General features: G+C 45.9%; 1 protein-coding gene across 3 annotated transcripts in view; it reads right to left on the reverse strand.

The window, feature by feature from the left end:
• Nucleotides 1–840: 840 nt before the first annotated feature.
• LOC121403137 (protein tyrosine phosphatase domain-containing protein 1-like) overlaps nt 841–23,850 on the reverse strand; it is a 37,478-nt gene continuing 14,468 nt past the window's right edge. Inside the window, exons 1-10 of one of the 3 annotated variants that reach the window (XM_041590990.1) lie at nt 23,133–23,220; nt 20,245–20,337; nt 13,077–13,248; nt 11,772–11,852; nt 9,443–9,561; nt 8,796–8,933; nt 4,760–5,964; nt 3,283–3,468; nt 2,073–2,183; nt 841–1,995 (exon numbers count right to left, since the gene is read on the reverse strand). In XM_041590990.1, the coding sequence (XP_041446924.1) occupies nt 1,909–1,995; nt 2,073–2,183; nt 3,283–3,468; nt 4,760–5,964; nt 8,796–8,933; nt 9,443–9,561; nt 11,772–11,852; nt 13,077–13,248; nt 20,245–20,337; nt 23,133–23,184 (2,244 nt within the window). In that variant the 5' untranslated portion in view covers nt 23,185–23,220 and the 3' untranslated portion in view covers nt 841–1,908. Of the gene's footprint in view, nt 1,996–2,072; nt 2,184–3,282; nt 3,469–4,759; nt 5,965–8,795; nt 8,934–9,442; nt 9,562–11,771; nt 11,853–13,076; nt 13,249–16,369; nt 17,050–20,244; nt 20,338–23,132; nt 23,221–23,850 lie in introns of those variants that run through there. The other 2 variants (XM_041590991.1, XM_041590989.1) reach the window with 2 other exon arrangements.

The following is a 23,850-nucleotide window of genomic DNA, read 5'->3' on the forward strand; positions in this document are numbered from 1 at the left end:
GTGAGTGACAGACACAAGTGTGAGTGTGAGTTACAGACACGAGTGTGAGTGACAGACACAAGTGTGAGTGACAGACACAAGTGTGAGTGACAGACACAAGTGTGAGTGACAGACACAAGTGTGAGTCGGGTTTAGCTCATTACAGGGTCACAGGGAAATTCTGTATCAGCTCCAATGAGATCCAGTCTGGCAAATACCCCAAATCTGAAGCCCAAGTTGACAAACATTTAGACTTCTCAGCAGTAACACAACATGACAAAACTCAGTTACAACAAAATATTTTCAGGGGGGCCCAACACCCACGTACCCCCCTAACAGCAACCTCTAACCTGCCCCTATTCTGCAGTTGCCAGAGAACTGAGGGGCTGGAGGGCCCACCCACAACTGTCAGCTCCGGTGTATTATAGTTATACTACAACCTCCATTCACACTGCTCTGTAACAAGTCCCTATCAGCCCTAATACTGAAGCCAGTGAGTCTGACCCTTTGCACAACTGCCAATATGTAACTGTAACGACTACTCGTGGCCAATCACAATCACACAGGGTCGGACCGGACCATCTGGAACCCACCGGGACTGCGTCTGAAGGGCCCTCCTCCCGGTACCCGGGTCCAACCTACATCCACCCCCTAATTTCCTCTGAAATGTGTCACTACTGGGCCCAGAGTGGGGGGAGGGGCTAAATACCAGACGGGGGAATAATAATGAAGACCAAGGGAAAAGTTGCTTAGAATTAGCAGTTCTATCGTTACTCAAATTGAACTTAAAGGTGAACCACCCCATTATTGGGTAATTCTGATGCGACTGTTACAGATTTATTGTCCATAGAAAAATACCCAGATGTTTTATTCTCTTTATATAGAAAATAGTTACTAAATGCCGCAAGCTCCCAAAAATACAAAGCCCACAATAAAGTGTTTGTCATGTTGGTGAGAAATATTAGGGGAGTTTCCAAGAGGAAGAACGGGGGTAAAAATAATCCAGTTCCGTTTTTTGGTCCCTAAACCCCTGTCCCAGTTGCTACAGGTTTATCATAATAAGGAAAAATGGGACTTTTGGGTCATTTTGTGAATGAAATGTTTCTCTACTTTCCCTGACTATTTCCACCATTGATTCCAGCCTGGACCCCAACTCCCACAATGCTTTGCATGTCCTGTGACCTGAGAAGGGCAATAAGAGACAACAGAGTGCATTGTGGGAGTTGTAGTCCTGGCTGGAGGAGAGCTGACTGCTGATGGTGGGATTAGTCAGGGAAAGCAGAAAAACATTTTTTTAATTTACTAAATGACCCAAAAATCCAATTTTTCATTATGATGATGATGATAAGCAGGTGGTGACTGAAAAGTAATTATTTGGGGAAATATTCCCTTTATGGAGCTGCTTGTTATACAGTAGCTGCTAATTGCAAACTGTAATGCCCCGTATTGTCCTCCAGGAGGCGACATAGTTCTGCAATCTCTTCCCTTTATGGCTCCACATACAAGGAATTTTGCTTGTTGTTTTTTCCTGTGCTTTTTTCTATTTTTTTTTTTTTTGCAAGAGAAACTTTCTGACTCCATAGAAACAGATTCAGTCAATACAAATAGAATAAAACAAGTCACAGTGCAATATTGGGGACATATTATGCTGCAGTCCCCTGTCATACAATAAATAAAGTATTTCCGGTACGTTAAATAGAAATAATAAACAGATATTGGCTGGATACGACGTGGGAGGGGAAACACGTGGGTCACAAATTCACACGACACAAAACGGAACCAACACAACGGATTGAGCCCTTTGTACCCTACGGACAGAACACAAACGTGACCCGGAGCGAAACCCAGAGGATCGGGCAACGTACAGTGATAGGGGCAAAAATCCAGAAAATCTGGAAAATCCTGAATTCTCCATTCCCTTTCTGTGCCCTATTTGCGCAAGTCCGACAGAATTTGCCTGAAGATGGGGATAAGGGCGTTATACACAGTCGGGGCATCCGTAGAGTCTGGAGGAACCTGGGGAAGATAGAATCAGATTCAGTATCAATGTCCCACAGAGCTTACAATCTAATGGGGGATACAGGGGATATCACCTTAGTGAAAGCTCGGACGATTCTGGCCAGTAGATCTCCCAGTAGGTCAGAAGGGATTGGCTGAAGGCTTCCCACACAATGGAGGATGCACAGGAGGGTTTGATGTTGGCTCTGGGGGAGCGAGAACCAAAGGGCAGGTCAGTGGGGGTGATGGAGCGGCTCCACCTCAATCACAGCAGGTAAAATCTGCCCCACTATTGTGGCTATGGTTGATCCCAGCATGAGGAATTCCATACGAGGTGGGGGTCAATGTAGATATTTAGCCATAACCTCAATAAACCCTACTGCAACCAAACCACACCTACTTTTTACTAAGCCCCACCCCTTTCTGGGCCTTGGATTCAGGGGTGACTTCGCTAACAGATGAACTTGATCTTGTTTTGCGTTTGGACCACAATACTGAGCGCATCCCATCTATTTGGAACCAGTCAGGTCTATTTTCTGACCCAAACAGTTGGTTCTTAGAGTCTTGGGTTCCAGGAGAAGGTGGTGCTTAACACTTAAAGGAGAAGGAAAGCTACTGAAGCAGTTTATTGCCAATAGATTAGCCACAATAGTGCAGCTATAACACTATATTTATTCTGCAGAATGCTTTGCCATACCGGAGTAAACAGCTCTAGAAGCTCTCTGTTTGTTTAGGATAGCAGCTGCCATATTAGCTTGGTGTGACATCACTTCCTGCCTGAGTCTCTCCCTGCTCACTCATAGCTCTGGGCTCAGATTACAGCAGGGAGGGGAGAGAGGAGCAAACTGAGCATGCTCAAGCCCTAGCCCTGGAGGTTTAAGCTGAAAACAGGAAGTCTGATACAGAAGCCCATGAGTACACAATAGAAGGAAAGAAATGAGCTGTTTCTTTTGACAGAGGACTCAGAGCAGCATTACTTTGAGGGGTTACTGGTGTATTTATATAGACCTTTCTGATAAAGCTCACTTACTTTTAGCCTTTCCTTCTCCTTTAAATCCATCAGCACAACAGGTAACAGGGCTTGTGGGGCTCATTATATAAATAGGAGGCGTTTGTGCCCCACAAGGTGTCATGAAATTCAGCAGAGGTTCAGCAATGACTGGAATCTAATGAGGGACCGGCACTTTGGATTATCAGAAAATCTCCATTTCTTCCCAATACATTATTACTAAGAACAGGTTTTGGGGCAAATTCAGTTCAATTCCTCAGTAACAAAGTGGATCATTTAGAAGGGGTTGCGATTACCTTTTCCAGCAGGTAGAGGGCAGTGTCGGCATCACAAGTGCAACCCGTCAGCAGCTCAATATCCTCCTTGGTGATCACCGGTTCTTTCAGCTGATCCAGCCACGACCACATCAGGCTACTAAGGACTTGGGGGTCTCTCTCCGAGCACATTTTATCCCAGGCCGATTCCCGGGAATTCAGCTCTTTCTGATAAACACAAAGATAAAGATGCAGAGATGTAACTTAATCCTATTGGCAGATAACTGCCCCCCCAAACCCTCATCATGACAACGTCCCCTTATCCACTGCCCCCTCCAGTCTCTCTGACACATTTGCACCCGATTGTGAATCACAGACGAGACTTTCTCCTAATTATCATCCTCCCTGATGCCAAAACCGCTATGTGACGGTACAGCCAGACTTCAGTACAGCTCCAGAACTACTTAATGAGTGTTTGCCAACATTCCTTTCATAGAAGTCCCCAGGGGCTTATAGTTGGGCCTGGGGTACAGTTGGGAGGGGGAGATGTTTCCCACATTCCTGGTAGTTCAGTGACAGGCCAGGGGGTGTCAGGGTCCCCATGTTTACAACAGGGGAGCCCTATATGTTCTTTCTCTATTGGTTCCCACTTGGTGGAGCTGAAGGTTCTGGGACAGAGGGAGGTTCTGTTAGTAGTAAATATTGGGAAGATCTGTAATAGTCACTCTAGGAGCGAGAGGCCGGATGAGAGTAGTTAGTAGAACAGCCTTAAGCTACAACAAGGAGACCAGTAAGGGCACGGAGATATAGATGGAGCAGAAGAAGGAGACATTGAGGGCACAGAGATATAGATGGAGTAGTGGGCGGAGACAATGAGGGTACAGAGATATACATGGAGCAGAAGAAGGAGACAAAGAGGGCACAGAGATATAAATGGAGTAGTGGGCAGAGACAAAGAGGGTACAGAGACATAGATGGAGCAGTAGGAGGACACAGAGAGTGCATGGAGATATACAGTAGATGGAGCAGAGGGAGAATACATAGAGGGCACAAAGTTATAGATGGAACAGTAGGAAGAGACAAAGAGGGCACAGAGATATAGACGAAGCAGAGGGAAAAGACAAAGAGGGCACAGAGATATAGATGGAGCAGTAGGAAGAGACAGAGAGTGCATGGAGATATAGATGGAGCAATAGGAGGAGACAGAGAGTGCATGGAGATATAGATGGAGCAGAGGGAGAATACAAAGAGGGCACAAAGTTATAGATGGAGCAGTAGGACGAGAGAAAGGGCACAGAGATATAGATGGAGCAGTAGGACGAGACAGAGAGGGCACAGAGATATAGATGGCACAGGGAGAGGAGACAGAGAGGTAGATGGAGCAGTTGGAATAAGAATGGCATTGGTGGTGCAACCCTATTGGTGTGTGGCACAACCTGGGTGGAGCCAGTATCTTCCTGAACCCTTATCATTGTGTTAGTCACATGATGTCACTGAATGAATCAGATGGAAACTTTACCTGCCAAACAGTTACTTTCTCAGCTATTTCATCCTCACTTTCTGGCGGTCGTTCTGCGAGAGCTTTTGCCGCTTGCAGCCGCCGGCATTCGAGATTGGCCTCAGACGGCAGAACAATATGTGGGACACTCTGAGATGTTGCCTCCTCTTGGGTTCCATTTCCAAGATAAAACGTGGCTTTGGGGGCGGCATCATTCCCTTTTTCAGACCCCAGGGCAGAAGAGCAGTCATTATCGGGGGGCAGGTTTGGTTCTGCGTTTGCCAATAACGTGGAGTCCAGTAACGACGTCTGGTCGCTGTTGAGCAAAGAGGAATATCCTAATGAGAAGGTGCGGCTCCTCTGCATCTCCCTGGGGGGCTTCCTTCTGTGGAAAAGTGGGGACCCCTCTCTTTGGGATTCGGTGCTACTGAGTTTGGTTTGAGTCCAAAATGAAAACTTATTGTTCGCAGGGGGTTGGTTTTTTGGCAAAGGGGGTGGTTGATCCAAGTGGTTTCCCCCGGGCACAAAGCAATGTTTCCCCAGAACATGGGACAGAAGGGGCATCTGTGCCGGCTCAGTCCACGGGGTCTCCCCCTGCTCCAGAATTAATTCCGCTTTCTTTAGGTCCGAGTCGCTGTAGCTCAGCCGCTTCTTCAGGTGGGACAGGGGCTGCAGATACTCCACATTCCGGCGCTTCCACAACGGATCAAATTCCTGCTCACTGGATAACACTGAGTCATGAAGGGTTAAACCAACCATGGGGCTCAAGGGGGAAAGGGTTAAAGGATCAGCCCCAGGGATGTTGCTCCCTAATACTGTATCCAGAGGCATGCTGGGAAGCTGGGACACCGTCTTCTCGATCTCTGCCGACAGGTCCAGTCTGTCCAGCGTCTCCTCCTCCAACACTTGCCTGTTCTCCGCCAGGTCCAGCAGTAACTTACACACCAGATGCACCATTTTTGGCACGTATTTCAGATGGCGGGACTCGTAGCCGTGAAGCAAATGCTGCTGTCGGATCAGGTACTGGTTTAATGTGACCGCGTGAGCCTTGGGGTCCGAGCAGGCGAATACGTTGTGAAGTGGAGTCAGAAACTGGGAAAATTCCCTGATGCACAATAACTGCACCCGGGTCTGGATGGCATTGTGCCGCTTGGCACGAACAAAAAGGATGGACTGGTCCGAAGTCATCCTCGTGGCAAATATCAAATAGCAAGCGATCAGCACACCTGCCAATGAGAGGTTAACAGTCACATGTCATAAATATACTGTATATGGCACCTCCTCCTCCCATATGTATAAATACAAATATACAGAGAAGGAATGTTCTGGGCACACAATAAGCTATACCCTCATACTGTACTGTCTAAGGGAATCAATATGGCACCTCCTCCTCCCATATGTATAAATACAAATATACAGAGAAGGAATGTTCTGGGCACACAATAAGCTATACCCTCATACTGTACTGTCTAAGGGAATCAATATGGCACCTCCTCCTCCCATATGTATAAATACAAATATACAGAGAAGGAATGTTCTGGGCACACAATAAGCTATACCCTCATACTGTACTGTCTAAGGAAATCAATATGGCACCTCCTCCCATATGTATAAATACAAATATACAGAGAAGGAATGTTCTGGGCACACAATAAGCTATACCCTCATACTGTACTGTCTAAGGGAATCAATATGGCACCTCCTCCTCCCATATGTATAAATACAAATATACAGAGAAGGAATGTTCTGGGCACACAATAAGCTATACCCTCATATTGTACTGTCTAAGAGAATCAATATGGCACCTCCTCCTCCCATATGTATAAATACAAATATACAGAGAAGGAATGTTCTGGGCACACAATAAGCTATACCCTCATATTGTACTGTCTAAGAGAATCAATATGGCACCTCCTCCTCCCATATGTATAAATACAAATATACAGAGAAGGAATGTTCTGGGCACACAATAAGCTATACCCTCATACTGTACTGTCTAAGGGAATCAATATGGCACCTCCTCCTCCCATATGTATAAATACAAATATACAGAGAAGGAATGTTCTGGGCACACAATAAGCTATACCCTCATATTGTACTGTCTAAGAGAATCAATATGGCACCTCCTCCTCCCATATGTATAAATACAAATATACAGAGAAGGAATGTTCTGGGCACACAATAAGCTATACCCTCATACTGTACGGTCTAAGGGAATCAATATGGCACCTCCTACTCCCATATGTATAAATACAAATATACAGAGAAGGAATGTTCTGGGCACACAATAAGCTATACCCTCATACTGTACTGTCTAAGGGAATCAATATGGCACCTCCTCCTCCCATATGTATAAATACAAATATACAGAGAAGGAATGTTCTGGGCACACAATAAGCTATACCCTCATACTGTACTGTCTAAGGGAATTAATATGGCGCCTCCTCCCCCCCATATGTATAAATACAAATATACAGAGAAGGAATGTTCTGGGCACACAATAAGCTATACCCTCATACTGTACTGTCTAGGGGAATCAATATGGCACCTCCTTCCATATGTATAAATACATATATACAGAGAAGAAATGTTCTGGGCACACAATAAGCTATACCCTCATACTGTACTGTCTAAGGGAATCAATATGGCACCTCCTCCCATATGTATAAATACAAATATACAGAGAAGGAATGTTCTGGGCACACAATAAGCTATACCCTCATACTGTACTGTCTAAGTGAATCAATATGGCACCTCCCTCCTCCCACATGTATAAATACAAATATACAGAGAAGGAATGTTCTGGGCACACAATAAGCTATACCCTCATACTGTACTGTCTAAGGGAATCAATATGGCACCTCCTCCCATATGTATAAATACAAATATACAGAGAAGGAATGTTCTGGGCACACAATAAGCTATACCCTCATACTGTACTGTCTAAGGGAATCAATATGGCACCTCCTCCTCCCATATGTATAAATACAAATATACAGAGAAGGAATGTTCTGGGCACACAATAAGCTATACCCTCATACTGTACTGTCTAAGGGAATCAATATGGCACCTCCTCCTCCCATATGTATAAATACAAATATACAGAGAAGGAATGTTCTGGGCACACAATAAGCTATACCCTCATACTGTACTGTCTAAGGGAATCAATATGGCACCTCCTCCTCCCATATGTATAAATACAAATATACAGAGAAGGAATGTTCTGGGCACACAATAAGCTATACCCTCATACTGTACTGTCTAAGGGAATCAATATGGCACCTCCCTCCTCCCATATGTATAAATACAAATATACAGAGAAGGAATGTTCTGGGCACACAATAAGCTATACCCTCATACTGTACTGTCTAAGGGAATCAATATGGCACCTCCTCCTCCCATATGTATAAATACAAATATACAGAGAAGGAATGTTATGGGCACACAATAAGCTATACCCTCATACTGTACTGTCTAAGTGAATCAATATGGCACCTCCCTCCTCCCATATGTATAAATACAAATATACAGAGAAGGAATGTTCTGGGCACACAATACCCTCAAGTACCAGTTCTTATAGGGACAGGGCCCATTAGTGTTTATCATTCCATAGTTTCCAAGGTGCGGAGGTTCTATAAAGCGCATGGGTGCAGGAGCAGCAGTGCAGGAGCAGCAGTGCAGGAGCAGCAGCGCATCTGCAGGGCACAGAATAAATGCAGCAGGAGACAGGGCTGCAGTAATTAGTGAGACATTAGATAATTCATGAGTCACAATTCACTCATCTCACATGAATCCTGCAAACAACACGGGAGCAAGAAGTAAGGGGACTAAACCCCCACATATCACCGGGTCCTACTGCTGTTACATATTACATGGCAGCTCCTGGCTGTGGGTGAGCTGGGAGTCTGGGAGTATCTGGAATCTTCTCATTAAAGGGGAAGCAAAAGCAGTGCAGTCTCTCTGTATCTCCCCTTTATTTCCTTTTCATTTTACCTATGGGAAGGAGCTGCCATATTGTTTCTTTTAGACAAATTCCCATTTTGGTGAAGCACATTACCTGTACGGCCGAGCCCTGCGTGGCAATGGATGGCTACTTTCCCCTCCTGTAAAGCAAATGCCATGACCTTAACCATGTCCAGAATTGAGGTGAGGGAAGCGACACCGTAATCTTTCCACCCGAAATTATAGAAATAAACTGGAGAGAGAGAGAGAAATGGGGGGTAAACAAATGACGGTGTTGCCCTTTAAATGCCCGAATTTGATCAGTCGGCAATCAATCACCACTAAAGTTCATGGGCTCATTGCACCCCATTATTGCACCCCAACTAGGTCTGCATGCTGCATCTGTGTATGGCACGTTGCCTGGGTTTGGGAGGTGCAAGTGGCAACACCCCTATTTAGAATGTGCAAGATGGGGAGCACTAGGGGCATTAGGGGATCTGCAGTAAGTATAGGGTTTCCTTGTCCAACAAGAGAGGTCGGGGGGTTGATTGTATGTGTGAACATATATTGCTCCAGGGGGCGCAGTTTGGTTTTGGAAACAGATTTATGAAATTGCCACAACTGTGCAGTGATAGTTCCCCTTTAATCCATTGTACAGAAGCCCAGTGGGTGAGCAGCGAGTCTCTTATAATTACTGATAAAGTGGAACAAAGTGGGTCAATCCATAATTAATAAGGAAAACGCAGCGGGGGGGGCACTTACTCTCGGCCTCCATGAAAGCTTCGGGCAGATACGTGAATCCGCTCTCGGGCTCCAGGGGGTTCCCACAGCTGGCGTGCTCCCCGGGGCGCTGCAGGTTAATCACCGTTTTTATGCCGCAGCTTTGCATTCAGAAGAGAGAGAAATAAAAAATATGATTTTAGTTTATTTCTCTGTCAAAGACGCAGCCTGAGACTTCAATGAACAACAGACGTGGGAGACAGTGAATGATTATTGCAGCACATGTAGTACCACTTCTCACCAGTAGTCAAATCTTTTCCATGCGATGCAACAGAGCGCAGAGCTGCGGGCTAGGATTTATATTGCACATGAAATACTTTATCTGAATTGAGCAATTCCCACAAACCCTGATGTAAATCAGCAGCAAGATTTTGGGGTGCAATTCTTTTTCCTTCATACGCAGGAATATTACTCAAATTGGGGGGCACTGGCTTCTGATAGATATGGGCATCTCATACTGGGAAACTGGCCCCCTGCAGTCCTGGGGCAGGTTAGTTATCATTAGTCAATCAATTGAAAGTTAGTAGGTAAACTATAAATGATATTAAAATCACTGTCTGTCCTGTGCTCTGCACTGCTGGTTCTGACTACATGTACCATTGATACAACGTTGCAATATTCAGCTTCTTGCCAGCTGAAACTCCAAAAGGAAAATGTTGGGCAGTGGAGACGTGCCTGGAGTTTTTGCTGCAGGAGAGTTTCCTATTGATACAATGGTGCAGGAGAGTTTCCTATTGATACAATGGTGCAGGAGAGTTTCCTATTGATACAATGCTGCAGGAGTTTCCTATTGATACAATGGTGCAGGAGTTTCCTATTGATACAATGGTGCAGGAGAGTTTCCTATTGATACAATGGTGCAGGAGTTTCCTATTGATACAATGGTGCAGGAGAGTTTCCTATTGATACAATGGTGCAGGAGAGTTTCCTATTTATACAATGCTGCAGGAGTTTCCTATTGATACAATGCTGCAGGAGAGTTTCCTATTGATACAATGGTGCAGGAGAGTTTCCTATTGATACAATGCTGCAGGAGAGTTTCCTATTGATACAGTGCTGCAGGAGAGTTTCCTATTGATACAATGCTGCAGGAGTTTCCTATTGATACAATGCAGCAGGAGAGTTTTCTATTGATACAGTGCTGCAGGAGCGTGAGTAGTCGGGGATAGCGGTGGAGGGAATTTTAAGGGACAGACAGACACTGCTGTCAACAACACTGATATATATATATATATATATATATATATATATATATATATATATATATATATATATATATATATATATATATATATATATATATATATAAAAATGAAGAAGCTTGCACTCTCGGGTCTTATCTGATTTTATATATATATATATATATAAGGAATGGGTATTGGGAAGTTGTGCGGAATCAGATTTTCTTTCAACATTATATATTTTGGTTTATTTCTCCTTTAAAGGTTCATATTGCTCCTGCTCTCCCAGCTTAATCATCACAGCTGAGCCCCAATATTACACTTTACTTTACTTTGTTCCAGTCGTTTCATGCACCAATAGTCATGTGTATCCCTTTAATCATTATTAAATATCTTCTGCACCCCCTGTTATAATCAGGGTCATCTGTATAAACAAACCCCCACCCTCAGCTTAGCTCATCTTTTGTTAGGCTTTAAGTTTAAACGCTTTAAGTTTTTTCAAGCGCTGGCTTGCCTTTAAGTTCACTTTTATAGTGGCCAATTTTAAGCGACTTTTCAATTTGTGAATATTTTTTGTTTTTTATACTTTTTTAATTTGCTTTCTTCTTCTGACTCTTTCCAGCTTTCAAATGGGGGGTCACTGACCCCATATAAAAAAGAAATGCTCTGTAAGGCTACAAATGTATCATTATTGCTACTTTTTATTCCACATCTATCTATTCAGGCCTCTCCTATTCATATCCCCATCTCTTATTCAAATCAATGCATGGTTGCTAGGGGAATTTGGACCCTAGCAACCAGATGGCTGACATTGCAAACTGGAGAGCTGCTGAATAAAAAGCTAAATAAGTCAAAAACCACAAATAATAAAAAATGAAAACCAATTGCAAATTGTCTCAGAATATCCCTCTCTACCTCATACTAACAGTTAATTTAAAGGTGAACATGCCCTTTAAGTGGGCTGATCCGTGGGTTGGATTTGTTTTACTACCAACTCCTCCTCACACAGTGACTCGGCAGAACCAGAAAGTGGAACAAGAAGTTTTTCTTAATGAAAGTGCCAGGCAAGAGGAATATTCAGCACAAAGTCTGCGCACAAGTTCAGCTTGGAAAAGAGGGTTCAGCGTTACCTTTTAAACTGCCCAATGATGTTATACTTGTCAATTATTTCTGATGATGGCCGCGCCATAGCGAGGATGTTGTCTGTGATCCTAAACAGGGGCAAATATATTATTATAGTATCTAAAATTAAATATATATATATATATCTATATAGAAGGGACACCTGCTAAAAGAAGGCATCTGACCCTTCCTTGTACAATAAAGAGAACAGGTGGTGAAGGTTTGATGGAGCTCACCCTTCTGTGTAGCATACTGGCCGCAAGCTCTCGAGATAATCCGGCAACTCCAAGCCTTATTCTGCAAGACAATCTCTGTGTATCGCCGTTCAGCGCTGGCCCGTTCTCCACACCAGGAATCTCTGATGAAGTGCCAATAGGAAGGGCACGAAACACGTTAGTTTGTACCACTTACCCACTGCCTGTTATCACTTATGGAGCATGAATAAAGCCACTTTTTCAAAGGATTTGTGTAGCGATTCCTGGTGTGGAGAACGGGCCAGCGCTGAAAGACGATACACAGAGATTGTCTGACCCTTCCTTGTACCTGACTAATGTATCTGATTGTACAACTGATTCAGAGAGAGAATTCCCACAAATTCCCAGCTCTCCCTGCAACACCCCTATCACTAACATGGAACCTCGTTTCCTCTAATCTCATTGGCTCCCTCCTGTCTGCTGGGAGGAGCTACTGGTGAATAAAGCATCCGACCCTTCCTTGTACCTATCTAATGTATCAGCCTGTACCCCTGATTCACTTCCCAGCTCTCCCTGTAACACCCCTTTCCCTCCTCTAATCTCATTGGCTCCCTCCTGTCTGCTGGGAGGAGCTACTGGTGAATAAAGCATCCGACCCTTCATTGTACCTATTTAATGTATCAGCCTGTACCACTGATTCACTTCCCAGCTCTCCCTGTAACACCCCTTTCCCTCCTCTAATCTCATTGGCTCCCTCCTGTCTGCTGGGAGGAGCTACTGGTGAATAAAGCATCCGACCCTTCCTTATACCTATCTAATGTATCAGCCTGTACCACTGATTCACTTCCCAGCTCTCCCTGTAACACCCCTTTCCCTCCTCTAATCTCATTGGCTCCCTCCTGTCTGCTGGGAGGAGCTGCTGGTGAATAAAGCATCCGACCCTTCCTTGTACCTATCTAATGTCTCAGCCTGTACCCCTGATTCACTTCCCAGCTCTCCCTGTAACACCCCTTTCCCTCCTTAACATGGAACCTCCTTTCCTCTAATCCCAAGGAACATCCCCACATGGAACCTCTGGACATCAGACAGAAAACAATCGACTCCCCACCAGTGACTTACCAGGAAGAGTAAAGGCCTTTAATGGCTTGCTCCTCATCACTCCATCGAGTGGGGTTCTCATATTTGCAGGAGCGCCCCCCACAAGTCATAGAGCACTGCATGTGGCCGGGGATGACGTGGCGCAGTCGCTCCCCCACTTTGGTGTATTTGGAGGTTGGGCGTCGGCAGCTCCCTGGGAAAAACAGACGTAACGTTAGACTTTTGGGTGTAACTGGGTACGACTGAGAAACCTGCCATTGCCCAAAGGCTCTGACTGACCGGCTGAGAAGCTGTGGCCCTCTGCCAAATTTAGATGGCAAGCTCTGTGGTCTAAAATAACCATGAAAAGTTAAACCCTCCTTACTTACCTGGGATATGTTCAGTGTCCTCAAGCAGCTAGAGATTGCCGAGAATGCTGGGAGATGCAGTTCATTAGCACAGTGCTAGCGACGTGATATTTGGCTAATATGGCTAATGAAATGATCCACATTCTGGTATCAGATATTAGGAATTTCTAACATTACTTCCAATGCATTTGGCCAATCACTGCGGAGAGTGGAACCTTATGGATGTGGCCCTTACAGGCCCGGATTTGTGGAAAGGCCACCTAGGCCCGGGCCTAGGGCGGCAGGATTTTAGGGGGGCGGCATGTAGCCCAACCACACCCACATTGGTTCAAAAACACTGGGGATGCGCTGGAGATACGATAATTTTTAAAATTTTCCCATTGATGAGGAAAATTTGCACGAATAAAGTGGAGGGGACAGGGGCTACGAACGGCAGTGGGCCTAGGGGTGCCCTCTATGTAAATCCGGCCCTGGGCCCTTAATTGTATGTATTAAAAGCGGCATCACTGAAACATTGTAGTACAAACATCTGATTAACAGCCCTGCAAGAGAACTGACTTCTGCTACAATTTATCATAGGACAGACTGAGAGAGCAGAAAGGGACAGACACAATGACAGTTACACAGAACTATAAACCCAGTGAGAATGAGGAATGAATGGATATTGGGAAGTTGTATCAGGAGTCAGAAGCAGCAGTGCAGAGAAAGGGACAGACACAATGACAGTTACACAGAACTATAAACCCAGTGAGAATGAGGAATGAATGGATATTGGGAAGTTGTATCAGGAGTCAGAAGCAGCAGTGCAGAGAAGAGAAAGGGACAGACACAATGACAGTTACACAGAACTATAAACCCAGTGAGAATGAGGAATGAATGGATATTGGGAAGTTGTATCAGGAGTCAGAGGCAGCAGTGCAGAGAAAGGGACAGACACAATGACAGTTACACAGAACTATAAACCCAGTGAGAATGAGGAATGAATGGATATTGGGAAGTTGTATCAGGAGTCAGAAGCAGCAGTGCAGAGAAAGGGACAGACACAATGACAGTTACACAGAACTATAAACCCAGTGAGAATGAGGAATGAATGGATATTGGGAAGTTGTATCAGGAGTCAGAAGCAGCAGTGCAGAGAAAGGGACAGACACAATGACAGTTACACAGAACTATAAACCCAGTGAGAATGAGGAATGAATGGATATTGGGAAGTTGTATCAGGAGTCAGAAGCAGCAGTGCAGAGAAGAGAAAGGGACAGACACAATGACAGTTACACAGAACTATAAACCCAGTGAGAATGAGGAATGAATGGATATTGGGAAGTTGTATCAGGAGTCAGAGGCAGCAGTGCAGAGAAGAGAAAGGGACAGACACAATGACAGTTACACAGAACTATAAACCCAGTGAGAATGAGGAATGAATGGATATTGGGAAGTTGTATCAGGAGTCAGAAGCAGCAGTGCAGAGAAAGGGACAGACACAATGACAGTTACACAGAACTATAAACCCAGTGAGAATGAGGAATGAATGGATATTGGGAAGTTGTATCAGGAGTCAGAGGCAGCAGTGCAGAGAAAGGGACAGACACAATGACAGTTACACAGAACTATAAACCCAGTGAGAATGAGGAATGAATGGATATTGGGAAGTTGTATCAGGAGTCAGAAGCAGCAGTGCAGAGAAGAGAAAGGGACAGACACAATGACAGTTACACAGAACTATAAACCCAGTGAGAATGAGGAATGAATGGATATTGGGAAGTTGTATCAGGAGTCAGAAGCAGCAGTGCAGAGAAGAGAAAGGGACAGACACAATGACAGTTACACAGAACTATAAACCCAGTGAAAATGAGGAATGAATGGATATTGGGAAGTTGTATCAGGAGTCAGAAGCAGCAGTGCAGAGAAGAGAAAGGGACAGACACAATGACAGTTACACAGAACTATAAACCCAGTGAGAATGAGGAATGAATGGATATTGGGAAGTTGTATCAGGAGTCAGAAGCAGCAGTGCAGAGAAGAGAAAGGGACAGACACAATGACAGTTACACAGAACTATAAACCCAGTGAGAATGAGGAATGAATGGATATTGGGAAGTTGTATCAGGAGTCAGAAGCAGCAGTGCAGAGAAGAGAAAGGGACAGACACAATGACAGTTACACAGAACTATAAACCCAGTGAGAATGAGGAATAAATGGATATTGGGAAGTTGTATCAGGAGTCAGAAGCAGCAGTGCAGAGAAGAGAAAGGGACAGACACAATGACAGTTACACAGAACTATAAACCCAGTGAGAATGAGGAATGAATGGATATTGGGAAGTTGTATCAGGAGTCAGAAGCAGCAGTGCAGAGAAGAGAAAGGGACAGACACAATGACAGTTACACAGAACTATAAACCCAGTGAGAATGAGGAATAAATGGATATTGGGAAGTTGTATCAGGAGTCAGAAGCAGCAGTGCAGAGAAAGGGACAGACACAATGACAGTTACACAGAACTATAAACCCAATGAGAATGAGGAATGAATGGATATTGGGAAGTTGTATCAGGAGTCAGAAGCAGCAGTGCAGAGAAGAGAAAGGGACAGACACAAGGACATTTTCTCTCATTTGGCTAAAAAAAAAAAAAAAACAGGACCCCCATTTTTTATTTCTGTCCCTCAACCCATTTTTTTAAGCCATTGGTTGCACTAGGGAAATACTGTTAAGCTGAGGGGGGGGGGGGTGCAAGTTAGAGTTTTTCTTGGTACAACAACTGATTGTGCAGCAATTCAGGGAAGGCCCAACTGTCAGTCAGTGACTTGTGGCAGCAGGATGGGAAGATTAGGCTGCAGGAGCTACAGATTAACCAGGATTAGTATATAACTATATATTTTGGTGCATTGTGGGAGCTGTGTCCTATTTTGGACATTTGGACACTGACCCCCTGTGACCCCCCCAGACATAACGAAACACAAACGCAGTTACTTTTTGTCTCCAGGACATGGGGGTTTGGCTTCTCAGCCCCAACAGACGACACGGCCACCATGACCCGCTGACTGGAACAGGACAGGACCTCGATGGCGGAACTGCGCCGGTGCCAATGCTGGGGACAATGGGTGGGATCCAAAGCTGAAGGTCTGCGGCCGTGGACAAAGCTGCTGAGGATATGGACGGCGGAGAGTCTGCGAGGTGACAGTTGCATGGTGTGAGCTGCTGCCGAGAGCCAAACCAGCATGTGCCGAGCAAAAACCAACTTTGCTGTAGAGCAGCTGGCGGCGCTTCCCTATAGGCTGGACCGTTGCCATAGGAACAGGCCCCACGCAGGTTACACCAGTAAAGTGCCCATTATTGTATAACGGTGTGAATGGAACCCACTGTGTAACGAGCAGCTGAATGTCATTCCTCTCCCGCTGGCAGCCCCCAGGGAACAATGAGGGGTATAAAGGCACTAACTGCCACTTCTCCTCCTTTAACTTTCAGAAGCTTCAAAATGGAAGTTGTTTAACTACAGATCCTTTGGCTGTTGGAAGATGCTGGGGGTTGCACTGCTCAACAGCTGGAGGGATGCTGGGAGTTGCACTGCACAACAACTGGAGGGATGCTCTGGGTTGCACTGTACAACAGCTGGAGGGATGCTGGGAGTTGCACTGCACAACAGCTGGAGGGATGCTGGGAGTTGCACTGCGCGACAACTGGAGGGATGCTCTGGGTTGCACTGTACAACAGCTGGAGGGATGCTGGGAGTTGCACTGCACAACAGCTGGAGGGATGCTGGGAGTTGCACTGTGCGACAACTGGAGGGATGCTCGGGGTTGCACTGCACGACAACTGGTGGGATGCTGGGGGTTGCACTGCACAACAACTGGAGGGATGCTGAGAGTTGCACTGCACAACAACTGGAGGGATGCTGGGAGTTGCACTGCACAACAACTGGAGGGATGCTGGGTGTTGCACTGCACAACTGGAGGGATGCTGGGTGTTGCACTGCACAACTGGAGGGATGCTGGGAGTTGCACTGCACAACAGCTGGAGGAATGCTCTGGGTTGCACTGCACAACAGCTGGAGGAATGCTGGGAGTTGCACTGCACGACAGCTGGAGGGATGCTGGGAGTTGCACTGCACGACAACTGGAGGGATGCTGGGAGTTGCACTGCACAACAGCTGGAGGAATGCTCGGGGTTGCACTGCACAACAGCTGGAGGGATGCTGGGAGTTGCACTGCACAACTGGAGGGATGCTGGGCGTTGCACTGCACAACAGCTGGGGGAATGCTCTGGGTTGCACTGCACAACAGCTGGAGGAATGCTGGGAGTTGCACTGCACGACAGCTGGAGGGATGCTGGGAGTTGCACTGCACGACAACTGGAGGGATGCTGGGAGTTGCACTGCACAACAGCTGGAGGAATGCTGGGAGTTGCACTGGACAACAACTGGAGGGATGCTGGGAGTTGCACTGCACAACAACTGGAGGGATGCTGGGAGTTGCACTGCACAACAACTGGAGGGATGCTGGGAGTTGCACTGCACAACAACTGGAGGGATGCTCTGGGTTGCACTGTACAACAGCTGGAGGGATGCTGGGAGTTGCACTGCACAACAGCTGGAGGGATGCTGGGAGTTGCACTGCGCGACAACTGGAGGGATGCTCGGGGTTGCACTGCACGACAACTGGTGGGATGCTGGGGGTTGCACTGCACAACAACTGGAGGGATGCTGAGAGTTGCACTGCACAACAACTGGAGGGATGCTGGGAGTTGCACTGCACAACAACTGGAGGGATGCTGGGTGTTGCACTGCACAACTGGAGGGATGCTGGGAGTTGCACTGCACAACTGGAGGGATGCTGGGAGTTGCACTGCACAACAGCTGGAGGAATGCTCGGGGTTGCACTGCACAACAGCTGGAGGGATGCTGGGAGTTGCACTGCACGACAGCTGGAGGGATGCTGGGAGTTGCACTGCACGGCAACTGGAGGGATGCTGGGAGTTGCACTGCACAACAGCTGGAGGAATGCTCGGGGTTGCACTGCACAACAGCTGGAGGGATGCTGGGAGTTGCACTGCACAACTGGAGGGATGCTGGGCGTTGCACTGCACAACAGCTGGGGGAATGCTCTGGGTTGCACTGCACAACAGCTGGAGGAATGCTGGGAGTTGCACTGCACGACAGCTGGAGGGATGCTGGGAGTTGCACTGCACGACAACTGGAGGGATGCTGGGAGTTGCACTGCACAACAGCTGGAGGAATGCTCGGGGTTGCACTGCACAACAGCTGGAGGGATGCTGGGAGTTGCACTGCACAACTGGAGGGATGCTGGGCGTTGCACTGCACAACAGCTGGGGGAATGCTCTGGGTTGCACTGCACAACAGCTGGAGGAATGCTGGGAGTTGCACTGCACGACAGCTGGAGGGATGCTGGGAGTTGCACTGCACGACAACTGGAGGGATGCTGGGAGTTGCACTGCACAACAGCTGGAGGAATGCTCGGGGTTGCACTGCACAACAGCTGGAGGGATGCTGGGAGTTGCACTGCACAACTGGAGGGATGCTGGGTGTTGCACTGCACAACAGCTGGAGGAATGCTCGGGGTTGCACTGCACAACAGCTGGAGGAATGCTGGGAGTTGCACTGCACAACAACTGGAGGGATGCTTGGGGTTGCACTGCACAACAGCCAGAGGAATGCTGTTGTACAGTGCAACTCCCAGCATCCCTCTAGATTGCAAGCTCTTTGGCACAGATGTTAGTGTTGTTGCTGTCATACAGAGCTAGGGTCCTGTTCTGACAAAGATATAATGTGACTGCACGGAGTTTGTGTCCTCCCTGTGTCTGTGTTGTTTTCCTTCTGGAACTCTGTCTCCTCACACACCCCAAAATTTATCCTTTTAAAGGGACAGTATTCAAAATGTGTAAATGATATCATTGGCTACAACCTGCTTTGGTTAAAACTCTGATATGGATTATATAAATAAGCTATGGTACAGTCATGGGGCAGATATAGAGGGGCCCGGCACAGAGAAGAAAACACTACCTGGGACCCCCCTGCAGTATCTGCTTCTTCTATTGTTACATCATGTCCAATTTAGTCTAATTTTCAAAACCAGCAAAAATCAGCTACAAAACCAGCCAAGAGGCACCTCAAAATTAGCCCAAAAATAGCACAATATGTGCAGTGAAAAAAGATGTGAAAATACGTCTTTTCCAAATTTCCACTGATGAAGCAAATTTCCACTTCTATGAAGCAAAATGGGACAGAATCGTCCGTCACCCGAGGAGTCAACTTCCTATATATTTATCTTTATTCCCTATTAATAACATTGGGATCACTGACCTTCCTATATATTTATCTTTATTCCCTATTAATAACATTGGGATCACTGACCTTCCTATATATTTATCTTTATTCCTATTAATAACATTGGGATCACTGACCTTCCTATATATTTATCTTTATTCCCTATTAATAACATTGGGATCACTGGCCTTCCTATATATTTATCTTTATTCCCTATTAATAACATTGGGATCACTGACCTTCCTATATATTTATCTTTATTCCCTATTAATAACATTGGGATCACTGACCTTCCTATATATTTATCTTTATTTCCTATTAATAACATTGGGATCACTGACCTTCCTATATATTTATCTTTATTCCCTATTAATAACTTGGGATCATATCACTGACCTTCCTATATATTTATCTTTATTCCCTATTAATAACATTGGGATCACTGACCTTCCTATATATTTATCTTTATTCCCTATTAATAACATATAATTTTTAGCGGCCAGGTGGCAAGTGTAGATAAAGTAGAGGGGGAGCTGATGTGACTTGGGACTTTGCTGACAGTTACCTGAGGTTGGCAGAGCTCCGGTGCCAGGGTTCCCCAGCGGGCAGCATTGCACATTGTTCTCCATCAATATTCCGGCTGCCATCACATCGGCCCCTGAGAGGAAACAGAACAAAAGCAAATGATAAATGAACGGATCAATGGCTTCTTCCATAAAGTTCTACTTTAGGCTCCTGGAAGTGACGTATTCATTGCTTTATATACCCGCATTTATTCTTTCTATCTGATGCTTCTGTCCATCATTTGGCCAACAGTGAGCAGCTGCTGGGAGATGTAGTTCTGCAGCGTCCCTATAGCTAAAGTTTTAGTAACTATCTCTTGGGTTGGTCACTGTAGGTTGCCAACTGGGTAAGGAGACACCATTCAATGTAAGTCAATAGAATCGGTTTGTTTATTGCTGTCACTGCCCTGAAGGGGTGATGCTAACGGGCAGAGTCAGTAATTCGAGAACATATGTACAGACACCCAGGCACTGGAGCACTAAGCCCCACCCACACACAATACAACTCCGCCCCGTCTGAGCCATTTATAATGTGAAGCAACACAATGCATCCTGGAACTCAGACACCAACAGGACTGGACTACATCTCCCACAATCCTCATTCAGACAAGAATAAACCAGACATATTTAATCAATTCGTTACATAAAATGTGCTCACGAGTTATGTGGTTGCTAGGGTTCCTCTAATCTTAGCAACCAGGTAATGAATGACTGGACAGTGAAAAGGAGAGGCCTAAATAGTCACCTCACAATCAAACCACATTATGATTGGATGAATTACTCAATCAGCAGTTTCCCAATGCATTGTTATTTATATTGTAGTCCTGAAATACAGATTGTTAGCCTAAGAGCTTACAGTCTAATTTACAGTTCCATCCCAACAAGTTAAACTAGCAGTTGTTTGAATTGTGGGGACCCCAGAGGAAACGCACACCATCTCTGTGACTAATCTCTGTGTCACAGTAGAAAGCAATCACAGAGTTAAAGGGGAAGTTAATTTAATTGCTGCATTATTTCAGGCTGTGCCAGGACGGCAGTTGCTGCGAATCCCAATTATACGCAGAGCCGGCCAATAACAATGCAGCTTCTGCCACTCGTTATCAACCCAGAGAGGAAATAAACACAATAATATTTATATATAATAAGATCATCTCAGGCCATCGGAGCCCAAAGGAACACAAACTGTTTATTCTGCAGATTTCAGTGTGTGAGATGCAAAGTAACAGCAGGACTCAGCTTATTGACAAAGGCTTCAGGGTGCTGGGAGTTGGATATTAAAATCAGATAGAAGGTTTGATATCATTAGTATGAATAATACAAGTAAGTTGTTAAGTCTGGAGCTGTTTCCATGGTTTGAGCCCCTGGTCCCAGTGAAAGCTTAAAGGAGAAGCAAACCCAAAAGTTAAAAATCCCCTCCCCCCCAGCCTAAGTGTTACCCCGGGCAAATGCCCCTAACTCCTTACTTACCCCTCGGTGCAGATTCAGGCATTAGAATTCACAGGCGCCATCTTCAGCCGCTTCGGTAGTCTTCGGAATGAGAGAAGCCAGTCAGCAAATCTTCGTGAGTTTTGGCGCATGCGCAGTTGTCACAAAACAGAAAATTGCTGCAACTGCGCATGCGCCGACATGCCGGTCTCATTCCGAAGAGAAAAAGATGTCGCCTGTGAACTCCGACGCCTGAATCTGCACCGAGGGGCATGCGCATTAGTGTGAAAAGCCAAACTTTTTTTTTTTTAAAAAGTCGCTATTTTCTGCTACTGCGCATGCGTCTGCCCCGGGAAATGTGAAGAAAGAAGAAGCCAGAAGTGGATCGCTCCGTGGTGCTCACTGGTATAACCCCGGGCCGGTGCAGTTTTCTGCTGATTGGAGCACCAGCGCGGGGTTTCAGGTAAGTAAATACAATCACTTGGGGTGCCTAACATTTGGCACCCCCAATTGCAAACAGACTTTCCTTCTCCTTTAAGGCTACAGGGTATAATGAAATTGCTGATAATTCTGTGCTTCTTACTTTGTGGAACCAGACCAGACTGAGCCGGCGGGACACCAGAAAAAAAAAGAAAAAAGAAAAAAAAAAAAAAGTGGGCCCCACCGCCCCAGACCTGATCCCCACTTGCCCTCAGCGGTCGCTCCCCACTGTCCTTCCCTCCCCCCCACAATTGTGGTGAAGGTAAGTATAAGGTGCAGGGGGAAAGAGGCTGGTGATGGGTGGGTGAGCAGGCGAGGGCCCTGGAAGGGATGTGAGGACCCCTGGAGTAACAGCCCCTGTGGGCCCCACACAACCCAGTCTGACCCTGCATGGAATAGTTGGGGGGGCCTTCCCTGTTTCAGCACAATAATGCCCCATGCAGAGAGCCAGGTCCATACAGAATAGGTTTGCTGAGATGGGAAGAACTTGACTGCACCGAACCCCTGTGGGATGAACTGGTACCCCGACTGTGAGCCTGAACCCCAACATCAGTGCCCAGCCTCACTAATGCTCTTGTGGCTGAACGGAAGCAACTCCCAGCAACAACTCCCAGTAACAATGTTCCAACATCTAGTGGAACCTCCCCAGAAGCACCAGGGCAGTTAAAGCAGCAAACGGAAGGAACAAATTTATATTAATCCCCCTGGTCTGGGAATAAGATATTGGGGGGCAGGTGTCCCCATACTTTTGCCCATAATATCCTCTACATTCCCAATCACCATAAAGCACAACTGCTACTCAGGTGCCGAGACCTTTTGCACCCCAACACGACTGATGACTCTTTATATCTGGGAACCCAGAGCGAACGCCTTTTGTGCCCCCACCCACTCTGGCCCCTGCGTGGCAACTACACGGCTAGTGAAAGGAATGAAGATTCCAAGTTAAATCAGGGAAATAAAGTAACAAAGTTGCACGACGCCTCACCCACTTGTCTCCTGTTAATGGAAGCAGCGCATAATAGGAGCCGATCGACCATTGTTCTGCTCCTTGTGAATGTTCCGGGGACGCAACTGCCGCTCAACTGCGAGAGCTGAAGGGAGTTATTAATGGGCCGGAACAATGGGCTCTTTGTCCTCAGCCATTGTAGCCAAGGCAATCAGAACGGGCCCCTGAGATGCTGCTCAGAATAAATGCCATAAAGTGACGTGTCCCCAAAAGCAGTCCACCCACGTGCCACAGTGAGAGCGCAGGGAGGAATCCGACAGTCACTAAATGCCAATGAGAGCGCTCGCTGGCACTTTTATGGCAAAGTAGTTAAAACTAGAAAGGAATTTCTCTCAGACAAAGGGGAAGTTGACTTAAATAATTTTAATAAGATATTTCCTTACTCTCTGTAATAATAAAAAAGCACCTTGTACTTTTTTTTGTTTTTGTTTTATTTGCTTTGTTACTGCCTGCTCTTTGTATTGTCAGCCAACTGCTATCAAGGCCAAAAAGCAACACATGGCTGCTGTGTTTTTGCCAGAAAGAAATGTGAGTACCTGGGAATGCACTCCACTGTGCAAAGAAAGTAGAGACAGTCACATTAGTACCAGGAAATACACTCTCTCATATGAGTACCAGGAAATACACTCTCTCATATGAGTACCAGGAAATACACTCCCCATGCAAAGGAAGTAGAGACAGTCACATGAGTACCAGG

The sequence above is a fragment of the Xenopus laevis genome, chromosome 4L (assembly GCF_017654675.1).
Source record: "Xenopus laevis strain J_2021 chromosome 4L, Xenopus_laevis_v10.1, whole genome shotgun sequence".
Classification (NCBI taxonomy): domain Eukaryota; kingdom Metazoa; phylum Chordata; class Amphibia; order Anura; family Pipidae; genus Xenopus; species Xenopus laevis.